We start from the raw sequence: 13,779 nt of genomic DNA on the forward strand, positions 1-13,779 counted from the left end.
CTCTCCATTCTCACATTGGGCGCCTCCAGGAGCTGCGGAAGGGATTCCCAGGGCTTGGGATCGTCCGTGTGCGGATCTTTCCTTCGGTTCTTCACTTCCTCTTCCATCTCTATTTTGTATTTGCCCTCTTTGTTGAGTGGTTTCACCCATTTTGTGGGGTTAGATGTAACCAACGTACTCTATTGTAATCTTTACGGTTTTAATGATATATATACATGTTGTTTTATTCTTTGTTGTGTTTGTTTCTATTCTTAATGCTTGCTTTGGATTGATCACCCTTTGCATGATTTAAGGTTCCATTGAGTATTGGGAAATACCTTTGAAATTAGTTCTGGAACATATGCCTAGTGGAGATTGTATCTAGGGATAGAGCTTGACCATTAGTAGTCTTAAACCCTAGCCCGTAATGCGGGTGTAGGTATTGGGTACTCAAGGGATTGATATTCAATATCCGCACCTAGGCTCTTTCTCTAAGGGATTAGGTTTGAGTAAACTATTGGGTTGACTAAGCAATGAATTTAACAAGAGATTAAGGATACATTAGTGTTACGTTCGGTGAAATCTGACCCCCACAGCCTCACAATACCATTATCCCATTTCTACTCTTTCCCATTCTAAAACTAATCTTTTTATAGTTTTAACATTCCAATAGTCATGCTCTTCATCTCACATTTACATGACAAACTATAAATTGGAATTATTCTTTAGTCACGAATAGTCAATAAATGCTTATTTTACCTTCTAATCCCTGTGGATACGATATTTTTACTACTTGAACGGCCGGTATACTTGCCGTGTTTGAGACCGTTGATAGAATTAAACTGATTTACAATTATAACAAAAGTACTTCAACGGAAATCTCAACAGTGATGACATTGTAGACATGTATAACTTCCTTGATAATATTAAATGTGTCAAGTTAGATATGTGTTTCTTCTTCATGTACTTCGTCTCCTTTTACACTTCTAGAAATCACAATATTAAATTTAGAGGTATGGAAAATATTTTTTTGAAACATTAATTTTAGTATTTTAGAAAATATTTTTTGAAATAGTAAAATTAGTTTTTCAAAAAATATTTTCCGGAATTGTGTCTTTTTACATATTTATAGAAATTACTTTTCAGAATACTAACCTTACTATTCTAAAAAGAACTTTTTAGAGCAATAAATTTACTATTAGAAGAGTGCTTTTTATAACAATAAAATTAGTACTTCGAAAAATACTTTCTAAAAGTATGCTATTTTACATAATTTCAAAAAGTTCTTTCTAGAGTAATAAATGTTGTATTTTAGAAAGTACTATTTGGAAGTATGAAAAAAGATAATTCCAAAAAATACTTTTTGAAATACTAGTTTTACTATTTCAAAAAATATTAAAATTAAAATTATATAAAATATTTTCTGGAATACTAATTTAATGTCGAGGTTTTTAGAAGTGAGAAAATGAGGGAAGTATTCGAAGAAAAAGTACACATCTTCAACATTGTTTAGAAAGTCACATGCGCTCACAATATCATCGCACACCTATTCTACGATTCGAGTGCATGTAAAAACTAAAAGAGAGAAAAAAATAATATAAGAACCGAAAAACTTAAAACTACTCATTGAAATATGTGCAGAGAGAATAAAATAAGAATGTGCATATAAAAATTAAAAGGGAAAAGAAATAAAATGTTTGAAAAGAAAACGTTAAATTGAAAGTTAGAGGAATAAAAAAAATAAAGAATAAAAACATTAAGAATATTTTAGAATTTTTTTAAAAAAATAAAATAAAGGAGGTGTATATATCATTTGGTTGACATTGGGCTGGGTCCAAGTAGTGGCAATCTACACAAGCCGACAAAGGAGATGGTTTGATCCAATCTGTCCACTAAATGAGTAAAAGAGATAATCAAGAACAGAGAAGACAAAATACACCAGCTAAGTTATCACTCTTCATGCCTTCTCTGTTATGTTGGGATGAACCCATGAGTAAAATTGCAAAACACATTAATATTTACATTACATAATTAAAATGTACAGCAGAGATGAATAATTTACATGAAAGTACATTAATATTTAAATATTCGGAGAAAATTTGATATTTTTAAATATAACCTCGTGTTATCATAAATTTTTTACATATTCATTTTTTAATTATCATTTAAAAAAAAAAAAAAAAAAACAGCTCAAGATCTGTTTTTTAATTATTCTGCATTTATTTCTTATTACTTATAGATGGAAGTTCGTTAGTGTCTAAATTACAAGTGGCAAATATATATATAATAGGGGGATGAAACATTTACATGAAATTATATTAAGATTTACTACAAGGTTATATATTTTCTTCATATAAAAATGTAATTGTCAAATAATTTCTATTATGCAAAAAAGTTAACTTCATATATAAGTGTATTGATTTCTAAATAGCTTTTGTAAAACCAGTGAGATGTATAATCTCAAACACATAATCGAATATTAAAATAATTTAACTTACTCAACTTTTCCAAATTCATCCTTATATTACAATCCATGCTAAAAATTCACAATAAAGTACAAATAAAAAAGAAAACAAAGGGTGAAATGTAGGTGAATTAGAATAAATGATAATTCCTTTTTAATAATAAATAAAAGTTTTGAATTACAACTCATTCTTAAAGTTGAGTAGAAATATAATCAACACTGGTTTGCACTTTCCACGTAAAACTGCACAAGGGTCTTCCATCTTTTTCAAATCTTAACCTCACTATCTTCTTTATGAGAATATTGAACGAAGTTAGAAAACTGCATCCCTTTGATGCATAGAGAAGATATCTTTGACACCCCCACAGAATTGGAAAAGGGGGTTTCATCTAAATTTCAGGTGTGTAAGTGGGAATGAGAATTAGAGCTTCCACAAGGTTTTGGTTGCAACTAGAATATTTTCTCTGCTGTGTGATTCGGGTTCTTTATCATAAATGGTAGGCTTCCACCTCACTGCACTAGCAATGCGAGCTACTTTTTCAATTACTTCAGGGGCATCCCTTACCACAAGGGTTCCCTCAGGACGCAACATTCGATCAATTTCCACCATCAAATCAACAAGAGTACATCTGCAATGGTGTGAAGCTATTAGGCATGCTCTTTGTTTATAAGCAACAAGGGATATGATACTTATACAACAAATTGTACATCATTTTTTGTATATGTAACTCTCTATTCATCCCTGGAGTTGAATAACTCATTCAAAAAATGTTTTTATCCAATTTTGAGGAATCAATTAAAAAAAAGCAAATTCCTTGTGATAGACATTTCCGGCTTAATTATTGATAAAGTGAATAGATGTATCATTTCTTAACGCATTAATTATTAAATTTGTTAATGACAGAGATGGTAGACATAAGAAAAATGATATTGTACAAATTATTGTATGAATGAATTGGTGTAAGTGTATCATTACTCAAAAGAACAATTGCCTATGCATGTAACATTTTGCATCAGTAAAGACACATTTGTTGGAAGTGGTGATCTGAAATGAATTTAATAGAAGGACACTGGCTATCTAGGCAAGTTGTACAACAAAGTCTTGACTATCTGTTAATTCATCCATACTTTAGTCAATTATTCCAGAGCAGACAAAAGAATTAGAACATCTAAAGGCTTTATTTATGCAAGCCACAAAAACTCAAACTAATCAAAATAATGTAACCTAGTTGCAGAAGTGGATCATTCGTTTTTAACATTCTGAAGTTTGAAACATTTAAATGCATTCAATTTAATGACATAAACTGATAAACATTTTGATATTATAGGGGGAAAATTAATCATGTTAAAATAATGTGCCAAAGAAGCTGTGAAGTGCCACTATTAGTTATATAAGAAAATCATGTGGCGACCCAGTTAGCTTCTGTTGAATATTACAACTACTAGTTCTAATATCTAACATGTTAATAAGAGCAACTTAGTTCAAGTATCAATTTTTGTTTCTCTCGCTTTCCTTCTTTGTTCTCCATCTTAACAAATATCTATAAGCAATGACCATGAGTTTTCAATTTAGTGATTCAATATATTCACCGAGATCTTGAAAAGTCCCTTGTATCAAAAAGAGATCTCCCAAATCAATACATTAACAGCTTCAGAAGCCAGATGCAGTGACATCGTATTAGCAGTAAAAAATGAAAATACCTGCTTTTACCAGAAGCTGGATCTTTTGTAAGTGATTCAATGCTGGCAACATGGATTAGATCATAGCTACGAGGGTAAGTTGAAAATGGTTCACACCTGAGAACATAACCATACAGCTTAGATCAATTCATCCATTATAAAATGAAATGCATATTAAAAGGTATTAAATAAAATCAGAAGCAGGATCTAGATTAAAATTCAAAGAAGCTAAGAGTCTTAGAGAGCTTAAGTGCTTTAGTTTTTATTTTGTAATGATACCTAGAAGATTCTCATTTCTTTCCATAGAAGGTTTATCATTGTTTAATTGAGCAGATTTTAACATCAATATAAGTCTAAAGAAAACTCAAATGAGAACCATATTAGCTTGACACATTATGAATTTCTGATACAAGCATATCTATAACTCACAGAGACAGACCCAAGATAGAGCTGAGAGCAGTAATTGTCAAGAAAAGTAGAGCCACAAACATCTAGGACTAGTAAAAATTGGAGCTAAAATGACAGTTTAATCAGTGTTCTGGTCTAAAAGACTAAATATAATCATTGCGAAACACAATATTCCCACGATATATTATTTTCAAATGGCGTCATCAGTTAAAAAAATGGTTTATTTCCCAGGACATGTGCCAAAAGATCAGAGCTCTAAAGATTCTGGATAGTCCTTTTAAGAGAAGATACATGAAACAATCAGCCAAAGCTCACCAATCATGATAGACTCCAATAAGGCCTCTGTCAAAGATAACATCAAGAGTGGGTGGCTTCTGAGCAGGAACTACATTCATCACCCACACTGGATCAGATTTTAAGGCTGCTGCAAAACCTCCAAATAATGCATTCATGTCCATGACATTGCGCACAGCTTGAGTCCCCAACTTGATTCTTAGAGAGTTCTTATAGTGTGCCACCCTCCTTACCCACCGCTTAGTGTCAGCCTCATACACGTCAACACCATTTTTCAGGAGTGTCGATCTACGAGGTGTTGCAGTTAGCCTCTCTGGCCACTTGGGAATTGCCCCAATAGCATAATCTCCTTTGACAGAAGATATCCTACTGACACATTTCTTCAATTTAAAGTACCTGTAAAACGATCAACTTAATTTTGCATTTTGAAATAATCATAAGATCTTTTAACAATGATAGCATTCACCAATGTGTTATATATAAATATACCTATGATATACAAGAAAGAGAGGTAAGGAAAATAAGAGGAAAAATAACTTAAAAAATTAGCAATAGTCAGCTGGAAATTACCATGCTTGACTTGGGTCATCTGAATCATCACATAACTGAAGACCAAATTCATTTTCATTGGGAAGACATGCTTCTCCTGCAGGCTTCTTCCAGATTACAGTGTTACCATCTACAGCAATCAGTTCATAACACAAGGCTCTTGCCACAGCCTGGAGATCAGACCATTCCTTATCTTGTTTAGGCCACTGAACAGGGGGACCGGAGATGACTAAATATCCACTTGGACGAAGTAATCTGTCCACTTCAATGAAATAAGAGGCATCTGCAATGCATATTTACAGCATTAGGGAAGTGACAAGCATGTTGGAGATTCGAAGATATGCACAAGTGAGCTGCAATGAAGAACTTACTGTAGGCTGTAAATGGGATCAAACACCGAGAGCAATGAACTAAGTCAAATCCAAATGCAGGAAATGGGAGTCTGCGAGTTCCAAGCATAGCAACAAAAGCAGGTATTCCTCTTTCCAAGGCAAATTGTATTTGAGCTTTATGTGAATCTCTTGGAGCGAAAGACATGGTTAAAATATTTTGAGATAACAAATATCCTCCAAAACTAGCAACCTGTAAAAAAATGAGATGTGTTTGCATGTTAAACAACAATAAAATTCTAGTAAGGTCTCAAAGGAAACAGCACAATGGCCCTTACCCCACACCCCATGTCAAGTGCAGTCCTAAGAACACCTCCACTTATTGGAATGTATTGACCAAGTTTTTCAATATATTGCTCTGCTCCATCTGGAAACATTGTACCACCACCAGGGAATATAAAGTGTTGACCTTCTAGTTTCATCCATCCCTGGTGACCTTTCCTGTCAGCAATCTTGTTGTGTGGCATGTTGCTGTGCCATATCTGCACAGAATATTTTATTAATGTTTTGGATGGATGTAGGAATCAATGAGTAAAAAATAGCAGCATCATTCTAAACTAGAGTATGATATCTTGTTGTTGCCCCTCATCAAGGTGGAAAGCATCTATCACAGAAAGCTACTGGGGAAACCTCAACTAACCAGGCATCCATATAAAGTATAAACAACTACTTAAACAGCTTTTGTACATAGCTCTATCAAGATATGAATTTACTCTACATTTTTTTTAGATCTCTTATTTAAAATAGTACTTGATAGAAGTAAATTGATCACACTGCAGGAATTAATTAACTTAAACCCTTCTCTTTTCTGTCCTTTTTCCCATTCCATCTCTTAATTTCATCACACTATAAACTAAATTCTTATTTGGCCACTAGCCTCACATCATGATTATAATAAAGTCCCACCATCACCAAAGAGACCTCTTCCAGAACATTTGAATTCTTATTCAGAAGGGAATTTTCTTTGTCCAAGGGGATTCTAAAAACAAATACAATGTGGCTTTAGTAACCACAAAACTTCACTGCTAGAAAACATGAACATTGCCTTTTGTTATATCAATAAGAACTCTAAATTAGAGACGCTTGTCAGGGCCACTTCCTTAAAAATGACATACTGACATCTCACCATGAAGTGATCCTGGTCCTGGTCTACAAATACGAACTCTTCCACAACCCAAGAGCACAAGTACTTGGTTATTTCAACCACCAAGGTCCAAGACATATCAACTATTTTAAGAGTCATACTGGAAACAAGGTCTAGGGTCAAAAAGCAGCTGAAAATGCAAGTTTCTTCTCAAAACTCGGACCCCAAAACACCAAAAGAACCATATTGACTACCAATTTATACCCCCAAACACAGAGCCCCATCCCATTCTAAACCCACAAAACAAGCTCCTTGGTCCTTTCCTCCAAGTCAACCAAAGTCAACATACACAATAAATAACAAAGCAGCCCAATTAAAGAAGGGTTTAACTTTGATACACAGTCAGTGTCAACATTAACAACTACCCTATACATCACTTTTAAAGGAATTATTACAAAATTCAATAATTTTAAAGTAATTAGATAAGAGAAAAAATGCTATGCATTAATAGTGTAACCTAATTTTACACTGTCATTCAATCACAAACCACCATAGACGGTGATTTTGTTGACTTTTATAATAATTCCCTTAAAAATCAAACCAACAATGACTTTTTATTAGTTAATAATATAAAAAAACTCTACACTGCATGACTATGGTGTAAAACATCTTTACTAATATAATTAAGGGAGTTTATTGGAAAAAAAAAACTTATTTACAACTTATTTGAACTTATCTTATCACATAACCATCTATGTAAGTGTTTGGAAGAACTTACGAAAATAGCTTATAATACATCCATAAGTTATTTCTAGCTTATTTCTATAAGGTATATAAAATAACTTACGAAAAGATCCAACAGCTCAAACAAACAAAAAAAAGTTTTAATCTTCAATTATAAAAACAACAAACAAATAAACAAGTTCTTAATTAAGTTGTTTACCCAAAGGTCCAAACCTAGCCAAAATTCATTAAAACACACAAAGAAAGCAAACATGTACCAACTCTCCACACTACCCTGACCACCACCACCACCACCACCAAGACACAACAACAGACCTTGTGCAAGCTCTCCGGCCACGGCACGGGGACCCGGTAGCCGTCCAGCGGCGGAATCAAGCAGAGCGGCGCGTCCTCCGGGAGGGGGCAATGCCTCTCGCGGTAGTAGTTCATCTCCCTACTCAGCTGGCTGTTGCGCCTCGGATCCTCGCACGGCATGTGGTCCGCGGCCTCGGCGGGGCACGCCTCCACGCCGCGGAGCCCCGCCTCGATGGCCTCCGCGAGGCGGTGGCGCTGGCGCGGGTCGGCGCTGCCGGAGAGGAGCAGCGTCTGGCGGCCGGAGGCGGCGAGGGAGTCGCCGAGCGGGGTGAAGACCATGGCGAAGAAGAGCAGCACCAGGAAGAAGAGCGCGCCGGAGACGAGGTCCAGGAGCCGCCACTGCCGCAGCGCGTGGCTCCGCTTGGAAGGCGACGAATTGGAGTGACCCATTTGGAGGAGACGACGGATCGGGTCAAAGTGTCATGTGGGTGTCGGGTTTCCGCGGTAAAAATCGGCGCTTTACGTGGGATGGATCATGGATGAGTAATGGGTTGCTTGGGTTTGTTCTGTGGTGGAAATACAGTGTGTTTATAGTTTACAGAGAAGTACTCTAACTTTGTTTGTTGCGGTTTTGGTCAAGTGTTGCGGTGCTAGATCATGTGTTGGGACAAAAGCACTTACGTATTTAAGTGATGGTTAAAAATAAAATTATGAGGATTTAAATATAAAATAAATAATATTTTATTATTATAAAATTGGGTGTGTAAAATACCTTGAAATAAGTAACAAGATAATCTTTTGTGGGTGAGTGAAGGGATGTTTAGAGAGTGAAAGGAAGAAGCAAGACATGGTATGGCTCAGCTTGTCTGGTTTTGGTCCTTTTGGACCATTCAAAGATTTTTGTTTTTTCATCACCTATATCCTTCTTCACTCAGATAATCTTGTTTGAGAAACATTTGTACTATACGTAAGTGCACCTTTCGGCAGAAATTTAAACCTTAATTCATAATCCGGACAAGTTTTTTTTCATAGAGCCCAATCCTGAAATTTAAACAATTGGGTGTCTTTGATTTACCAAAATTTTTTACTTTTTTTTTATCGAAAATATTAATTTCTTATATTTAGTTTATTATTTTAAAAAATAATATTCGTAAAAAACATTATTTTTTGGAATTATTTTTTTATAGCTTTTTTATGAAAATATTCTTATGAGAAAAGATGGGAAGTTAATTTTTTTAAGATAAATAAAGTTTTAATATGGTAAAAGTAATGTATTATTTTTATTTGCTTACTTGATACAATAAAAAATTATTGATTCTAATGTAATATTTATATACATTTTAAAAATATTTATAATTAATCAAATAGATTTTTATCATTCAAAAGAATCATGATTCATAAGAATTATAATTTTCATGAATCATGATTTTCAAAATGAAAAAATTTGTTGTATATCAAACGCTCCCTTAATGTATAATTTTTTTCCCCCAATGTCTTAATATTTCTCTTTAAATTGATCTGGCTTAACTAAGAGATAAATAAAATTTGGTCAATGATTATTTTTATCAAAACTCAAACTTTTGAATTGCCTAAACAATTCATCTCAGATTCAATACATTAACTACTCATGGCCAACTCTTTGGTTCCTTAATATATAATCTATGAGTAAATATAAAAAGTAGATGATATTTTGTTCAACATGTATTTTATTTTGTTCTTATGATTATCTTTTTAAATTATTATTTTTTACATTATCTTAATTTTAGGTAAAATTATATTCTTAATTTTCCATCTTATTAGAAAAACACAAATGCATGTAGGGACTAACTAGGTGAGAAATACTACTCGGTTAAATGAGGTGAATTTCTCGCCACTCCCACCAATCCAAGTTAGTTTTCACATTTATATCTAACATTAATATATATATATATAGAGAGAGAGAGAGAAAAGAGAGGAGACAACTCATCAAGTGATAATACTTGCTTATATAAGAATAACAAATAATAATCTTCAGATTAAAATAAATAATTTATATTAACTATTACAATTAAAACTATCATGTATTGTTATCATTGCAATTATCTTTATTATTATTAATTTAAAATATAAATTAAAGTATGGTGGAATATCAATTTAATTAATTGAAAAACTAAATATAGATCAAAATAATGGTGTCGAACTAATATAAAATTAGTGTTAAAATTTTCTCTTACCATCACTTTTATTTTCTCAATTACATATTTTGATATTTGATCATTAATATCTTCATCTCATGGTAAGAAAATATTCGATGACATTGCATTATCCACTTTCAATATCTTTATCCCATAAAAAGCCAAATTGATTGGTTGAACAAAAATTTCAAAAAAGTTTCATATTTTAAAGTTTTTGGATTAAATTTTTTAAAGGTACAATTAATTTCCTCTTGGTTTCGGCTATTATTTTTAACTTTATTTTAATTTCCAAAAACTCTATATGAATTTAATTTTTAAATTTTGAATCATAACATATTATATCAAATTAATAAATTAAAAATATAATGTGGTAAAAGATTTATTTCTATAATTTTTCAAATACTTTTTCAAAGTATTACTTTTTATAAGAAAAAATAATTCATTAAAAATATCTGCTATCAATTACACTTTCTTACATGATATTTTTGACAAATTAAAGTTTCAAAGTTTATTAAGTTATTGTATTTTTAAATCTGAATATAAATTTAACTTTTAAATTTTGAATCTAAACATATCATATCAAATTAATAAATATAAATATAATTTGATAATAATTTATTAATTTCTAATTTTCTTATATATTTTCAAAGTATTACCAGTTTTATAAGTGAAGTGGAATTCATTAAAAAAAATTGTGTTGTCAATTATGTTTTCCTTACATAATATTTTTCACAAATTAGAGTTTCAAAGTTCAATAATTTGTTTTAATTTCTTAAATCTCAATATTAATAATTGATTTTTAAATTTTGAATATTCACATATCATATTAAATTTATAAACACAAATATTATTACCTTTTTTATTGCTTCATTAATTCAAACCACTAAAAAGAAAATAATAATATCCACAAATCCAACATTACATGAGGTGGATTGAGTACATGTAATCATACATCAAATATAAAGATATCAACAAGTTTAATTAATAAAATAACAAACTACTTTAAGAGTCATCTCAAGCTGGAACATACATAGATTTGTCATGTCTAGCTTAGAGATGAAAGAATAGAAAACAATAGGAGAAAGAAGATTGATATGTACATTAACAAGTTGTGCAAAAGATGGATATAAGAATCAAATTAATGACACAAAAATATACTTTATCTTGAACAAAATGACAGTAAATTTGACGTTGTGTTTATATCATATGTTTGTGTTTTTTCAATGTTTCCTTGAATCAAAACTTTAAAAAAAATTATCAAATACAAAAGATAAGAATTGGCATATTAGTCTTTTTGGATAGACATTACAAAAAAACTGTCATATAGTGACATACACCCTATAATGATACAATATGTGTCACTAAAAACTACTTTTACTTACACAATAAATACAATATATGTTGGTATATACCTATAATAATACAAGATGATGATTGTTGATGTTGAACTTGAGGCTTATCCACCTATTATTCAATAGTTGAAGTTGAAGCCATTGTAAAGATTAGTATTGGATGACACTAGGGTTTGTTCTTCATTTTTTCATTCTGATTCTCTTTGCTTAACTCAACAACATCACAATATAATGGTTCTTAAGCTGAAAGTTGAGACTCATTTGTCCCATTCTTTAATAGGTTGAGGTTGAAACCATTGTCAATATTGGAATTGGGAGGGGTTAGAGTTTATTCTTTGTTCTCTTTCTTCATCCTCTATATGTAACTCAACAACAATACAATATTAGGATTGGATTGGGAGGCTCTAGGATTTTTTTTCTTTCTCTTTATCATTTTCCTTATGTAACTCAACAACAACACAAGATGAAGGTTGTTGAAGCTTTGTCTACTCATTCCTTAATGGTGGTTGTGACATTTCTAATAAGAATACAAAAGCTCTAGGGTTGAAAGAGATTATTTTGGTACAACCCATCATCAAGATTGAGATTGGGAGGCAGGCACTAGGGTTTGTTCTTTCTTATTCTCTTTGTGTAACTCAACAACAAAACAAGATGATGGTTGTTGAGGTTGAAGTTGAGTCTCATCCTCCTCGATATTCAATAGGTTGAGGTTGAAGTCATTGCTAAGATGAGGGTTGGATGGTGCTAGGGTATGTTCTTCTTTTTCATTCTCATTTTGTTTCGTGTTTCAACAACATCATAATTTAATTGTATGTTGAGCTTGAACACAAGGCTCATGCATCCCATTCTTCAATAGGTTGAGGTTAAAGTCATTGTGAAGATTGAAATTAGGAGGTGCTAGAGTTTGTTTTTCTTTCTCTTTCTCAACCTTTTTATCACTACAAAAAAAAAAATATAGTGATATACAAAAAAAAAGTGTTATTATAAATATAATATATGTAGGTATAAATATATTTGACATATAACTACATACGATTTTAGTGTTGATTTTAATATATATGTGTCACTATATAGCCTAGACTATACCTATATTTTTAATAATATATCAACATATATTATATTTATAATGTAGGTAAAAATAATTTTTAGTAACAAGTATTATAGCACTACATAATTTTTTTTCGTAGTGTTTCTAGCTTAACAATAAAGTAAAATGATTGTTGTAAAGGTTGAAATTGAGGCTTATCCACCCATTCTTAATTAGTTGAGGTTGAAATCATCATGAAGATTGAGATTTGTTTTGGATGACACTAGAGTTTGTTCTTCTTTATCTTTTTCATTCTTTATATTTAACTCAACAACAATACAAGATGAAGGTTGTTGAGGCTCATTCTCCCCAATCTTTAGTGATGATTGTGACATTACTAGTATACAAAATTTCAGTAAGGTTAAAAGAAATTATTTTGATCTGTTTATGAAGGGAAGTGTGTGCCCTTTATATAATCTTGTATGTAGTTGTGACTTAATAATGTTATAATTTCCACTATATCTTCTCTTACTTTTAAGGATTTTTTTTTGTAGTTGCCTATTAACTGAACCGTGATAAATATCTTATCTTATGAAAAAGTAAATTCATCGTAAAAAAAATACAAATACATAAATGTATTTGATGCTTTACAATTGAAAGTATATCATTTTCTACCCTTATTTATATTTCCTTACAAATTGCTTTTGACAATTTAGAGTTTTAAAATTGTTTTTTTTTTTGTAATTTTTGTAAGTCTCATTACAAATTTAATTTTTTAATTTTGAATCTTGACATATCATATTTAATTAATAAAGTTATATATAGTTCGGTAAATAATTAATTTTATATTTCTATATATATATTTCCAAAGTGTTATTTTTTTTTAAAAACAAAGTAAATTTCTTTAAAATTTCCTACTATTAATTACACTTTCTTTATGTAATAATTTTGTCAAATTAGAGTTTCAAAGTTGAATAATTTCTTGAGTTGTTAATCAAAATATGAATTTAATTATTAAATTTTGAATCTTGACATATCATATAAAATTAATAAACATAAATGAAATTTGTTAAATAAATTATTTCTATAATTTTGTAACATAGTTGAGTTTTAAATTAAAATTTGTAACATAATCATTTATATGATAGAGTTTGAACAAGTTGGATTGAATTTGACCTAAATATTAAAAAAAAATAACCTAAAGTGATTGAGTTGATTTGAATCAATTTGAGTTTAGGAGTTATCCAAATCAAGAATTGGTAAACTATGCTACTCAACCCGTTGTGAGTTAGCATGAACCACGAATTATAATGGACTAAGCCAAAAAGACTATAATATAGT

At 31.1% G+C, this 13,779-nt stretch overlaps 1 protein-coding gene across 1 annotated transcript; it reads right to left on the minus strand.

Moving 5' to 3' along the window:
- Window positions 1-2,453: 2,453 nt before the first annotated feature.
- On the minus strand, window positions 2,454-8,672 carry LOC109802127 (putative pectin methyltransferase QUA3). Its single transcript, XM_083072945.1, has 7 exons — window positions 7,907-8,672; window positions 6,042-6,245; window positions 5,746-5,956; window positions 5,396-5,657; window positions 4,847-5,221; window positions 4,145-4,240; window positions 2,454-3,072 (listed from the first exon to the last, which is right to left on the minus strand). Exons 1-7 carry the CDS (start codon window positions 8,333-8,335, stop codon window positions 2,865-2,867), a joined length of 1,785 nt encoding a protein of 594 aa, XP_082929071.1. The 5' UTR covers window positions 8,336-8,672; the 3' UTR covers window positions 2,454-2,864.
- Between the last annotated feature and the right edge of the window lie 5,107 nt (window positions 8,673-13,779).

Source organism: Cajanus cajan, chromosome 4, assembly GCF_000230855.2.
Source record: "Cajanus cajan strain Asha chromosome 4, NIPB_CcT2T_4, whole genome shotgun sequence".
Lineage (NCBI taxonomy): Eukaryota > Viridiplantae > Streptophyta > Magnoliopsida > Fabales > Fabaceae > Cajanus > Cajanus cajan.

Excerpts from the sequence above, each read along its gene's own strand:
- LOC109802127 (XM_083072945.1), bottom strand. The coding sequence starts at position 8,335 with ATGGGTCACTCCAATTCGTCGCCTTCCAAGCGGAGCCACGCGCTGCGG. Across the intron at positions 5,957-6,041 it reads CACTTGACATGGGGTGTGGG|GTTGCTAGTTTTGGAGGATA; the intron begins GTAAGGGCCATT and ends ATTTTTTTACAG. Across the intron at positions 5,658-5,745 it reads GATCCCATTTACAGCCTACA|ATGCCTCTTATTTCATTGAA; the intron begins GTAAGTTCTTCA and ends TATGCATTGCAG.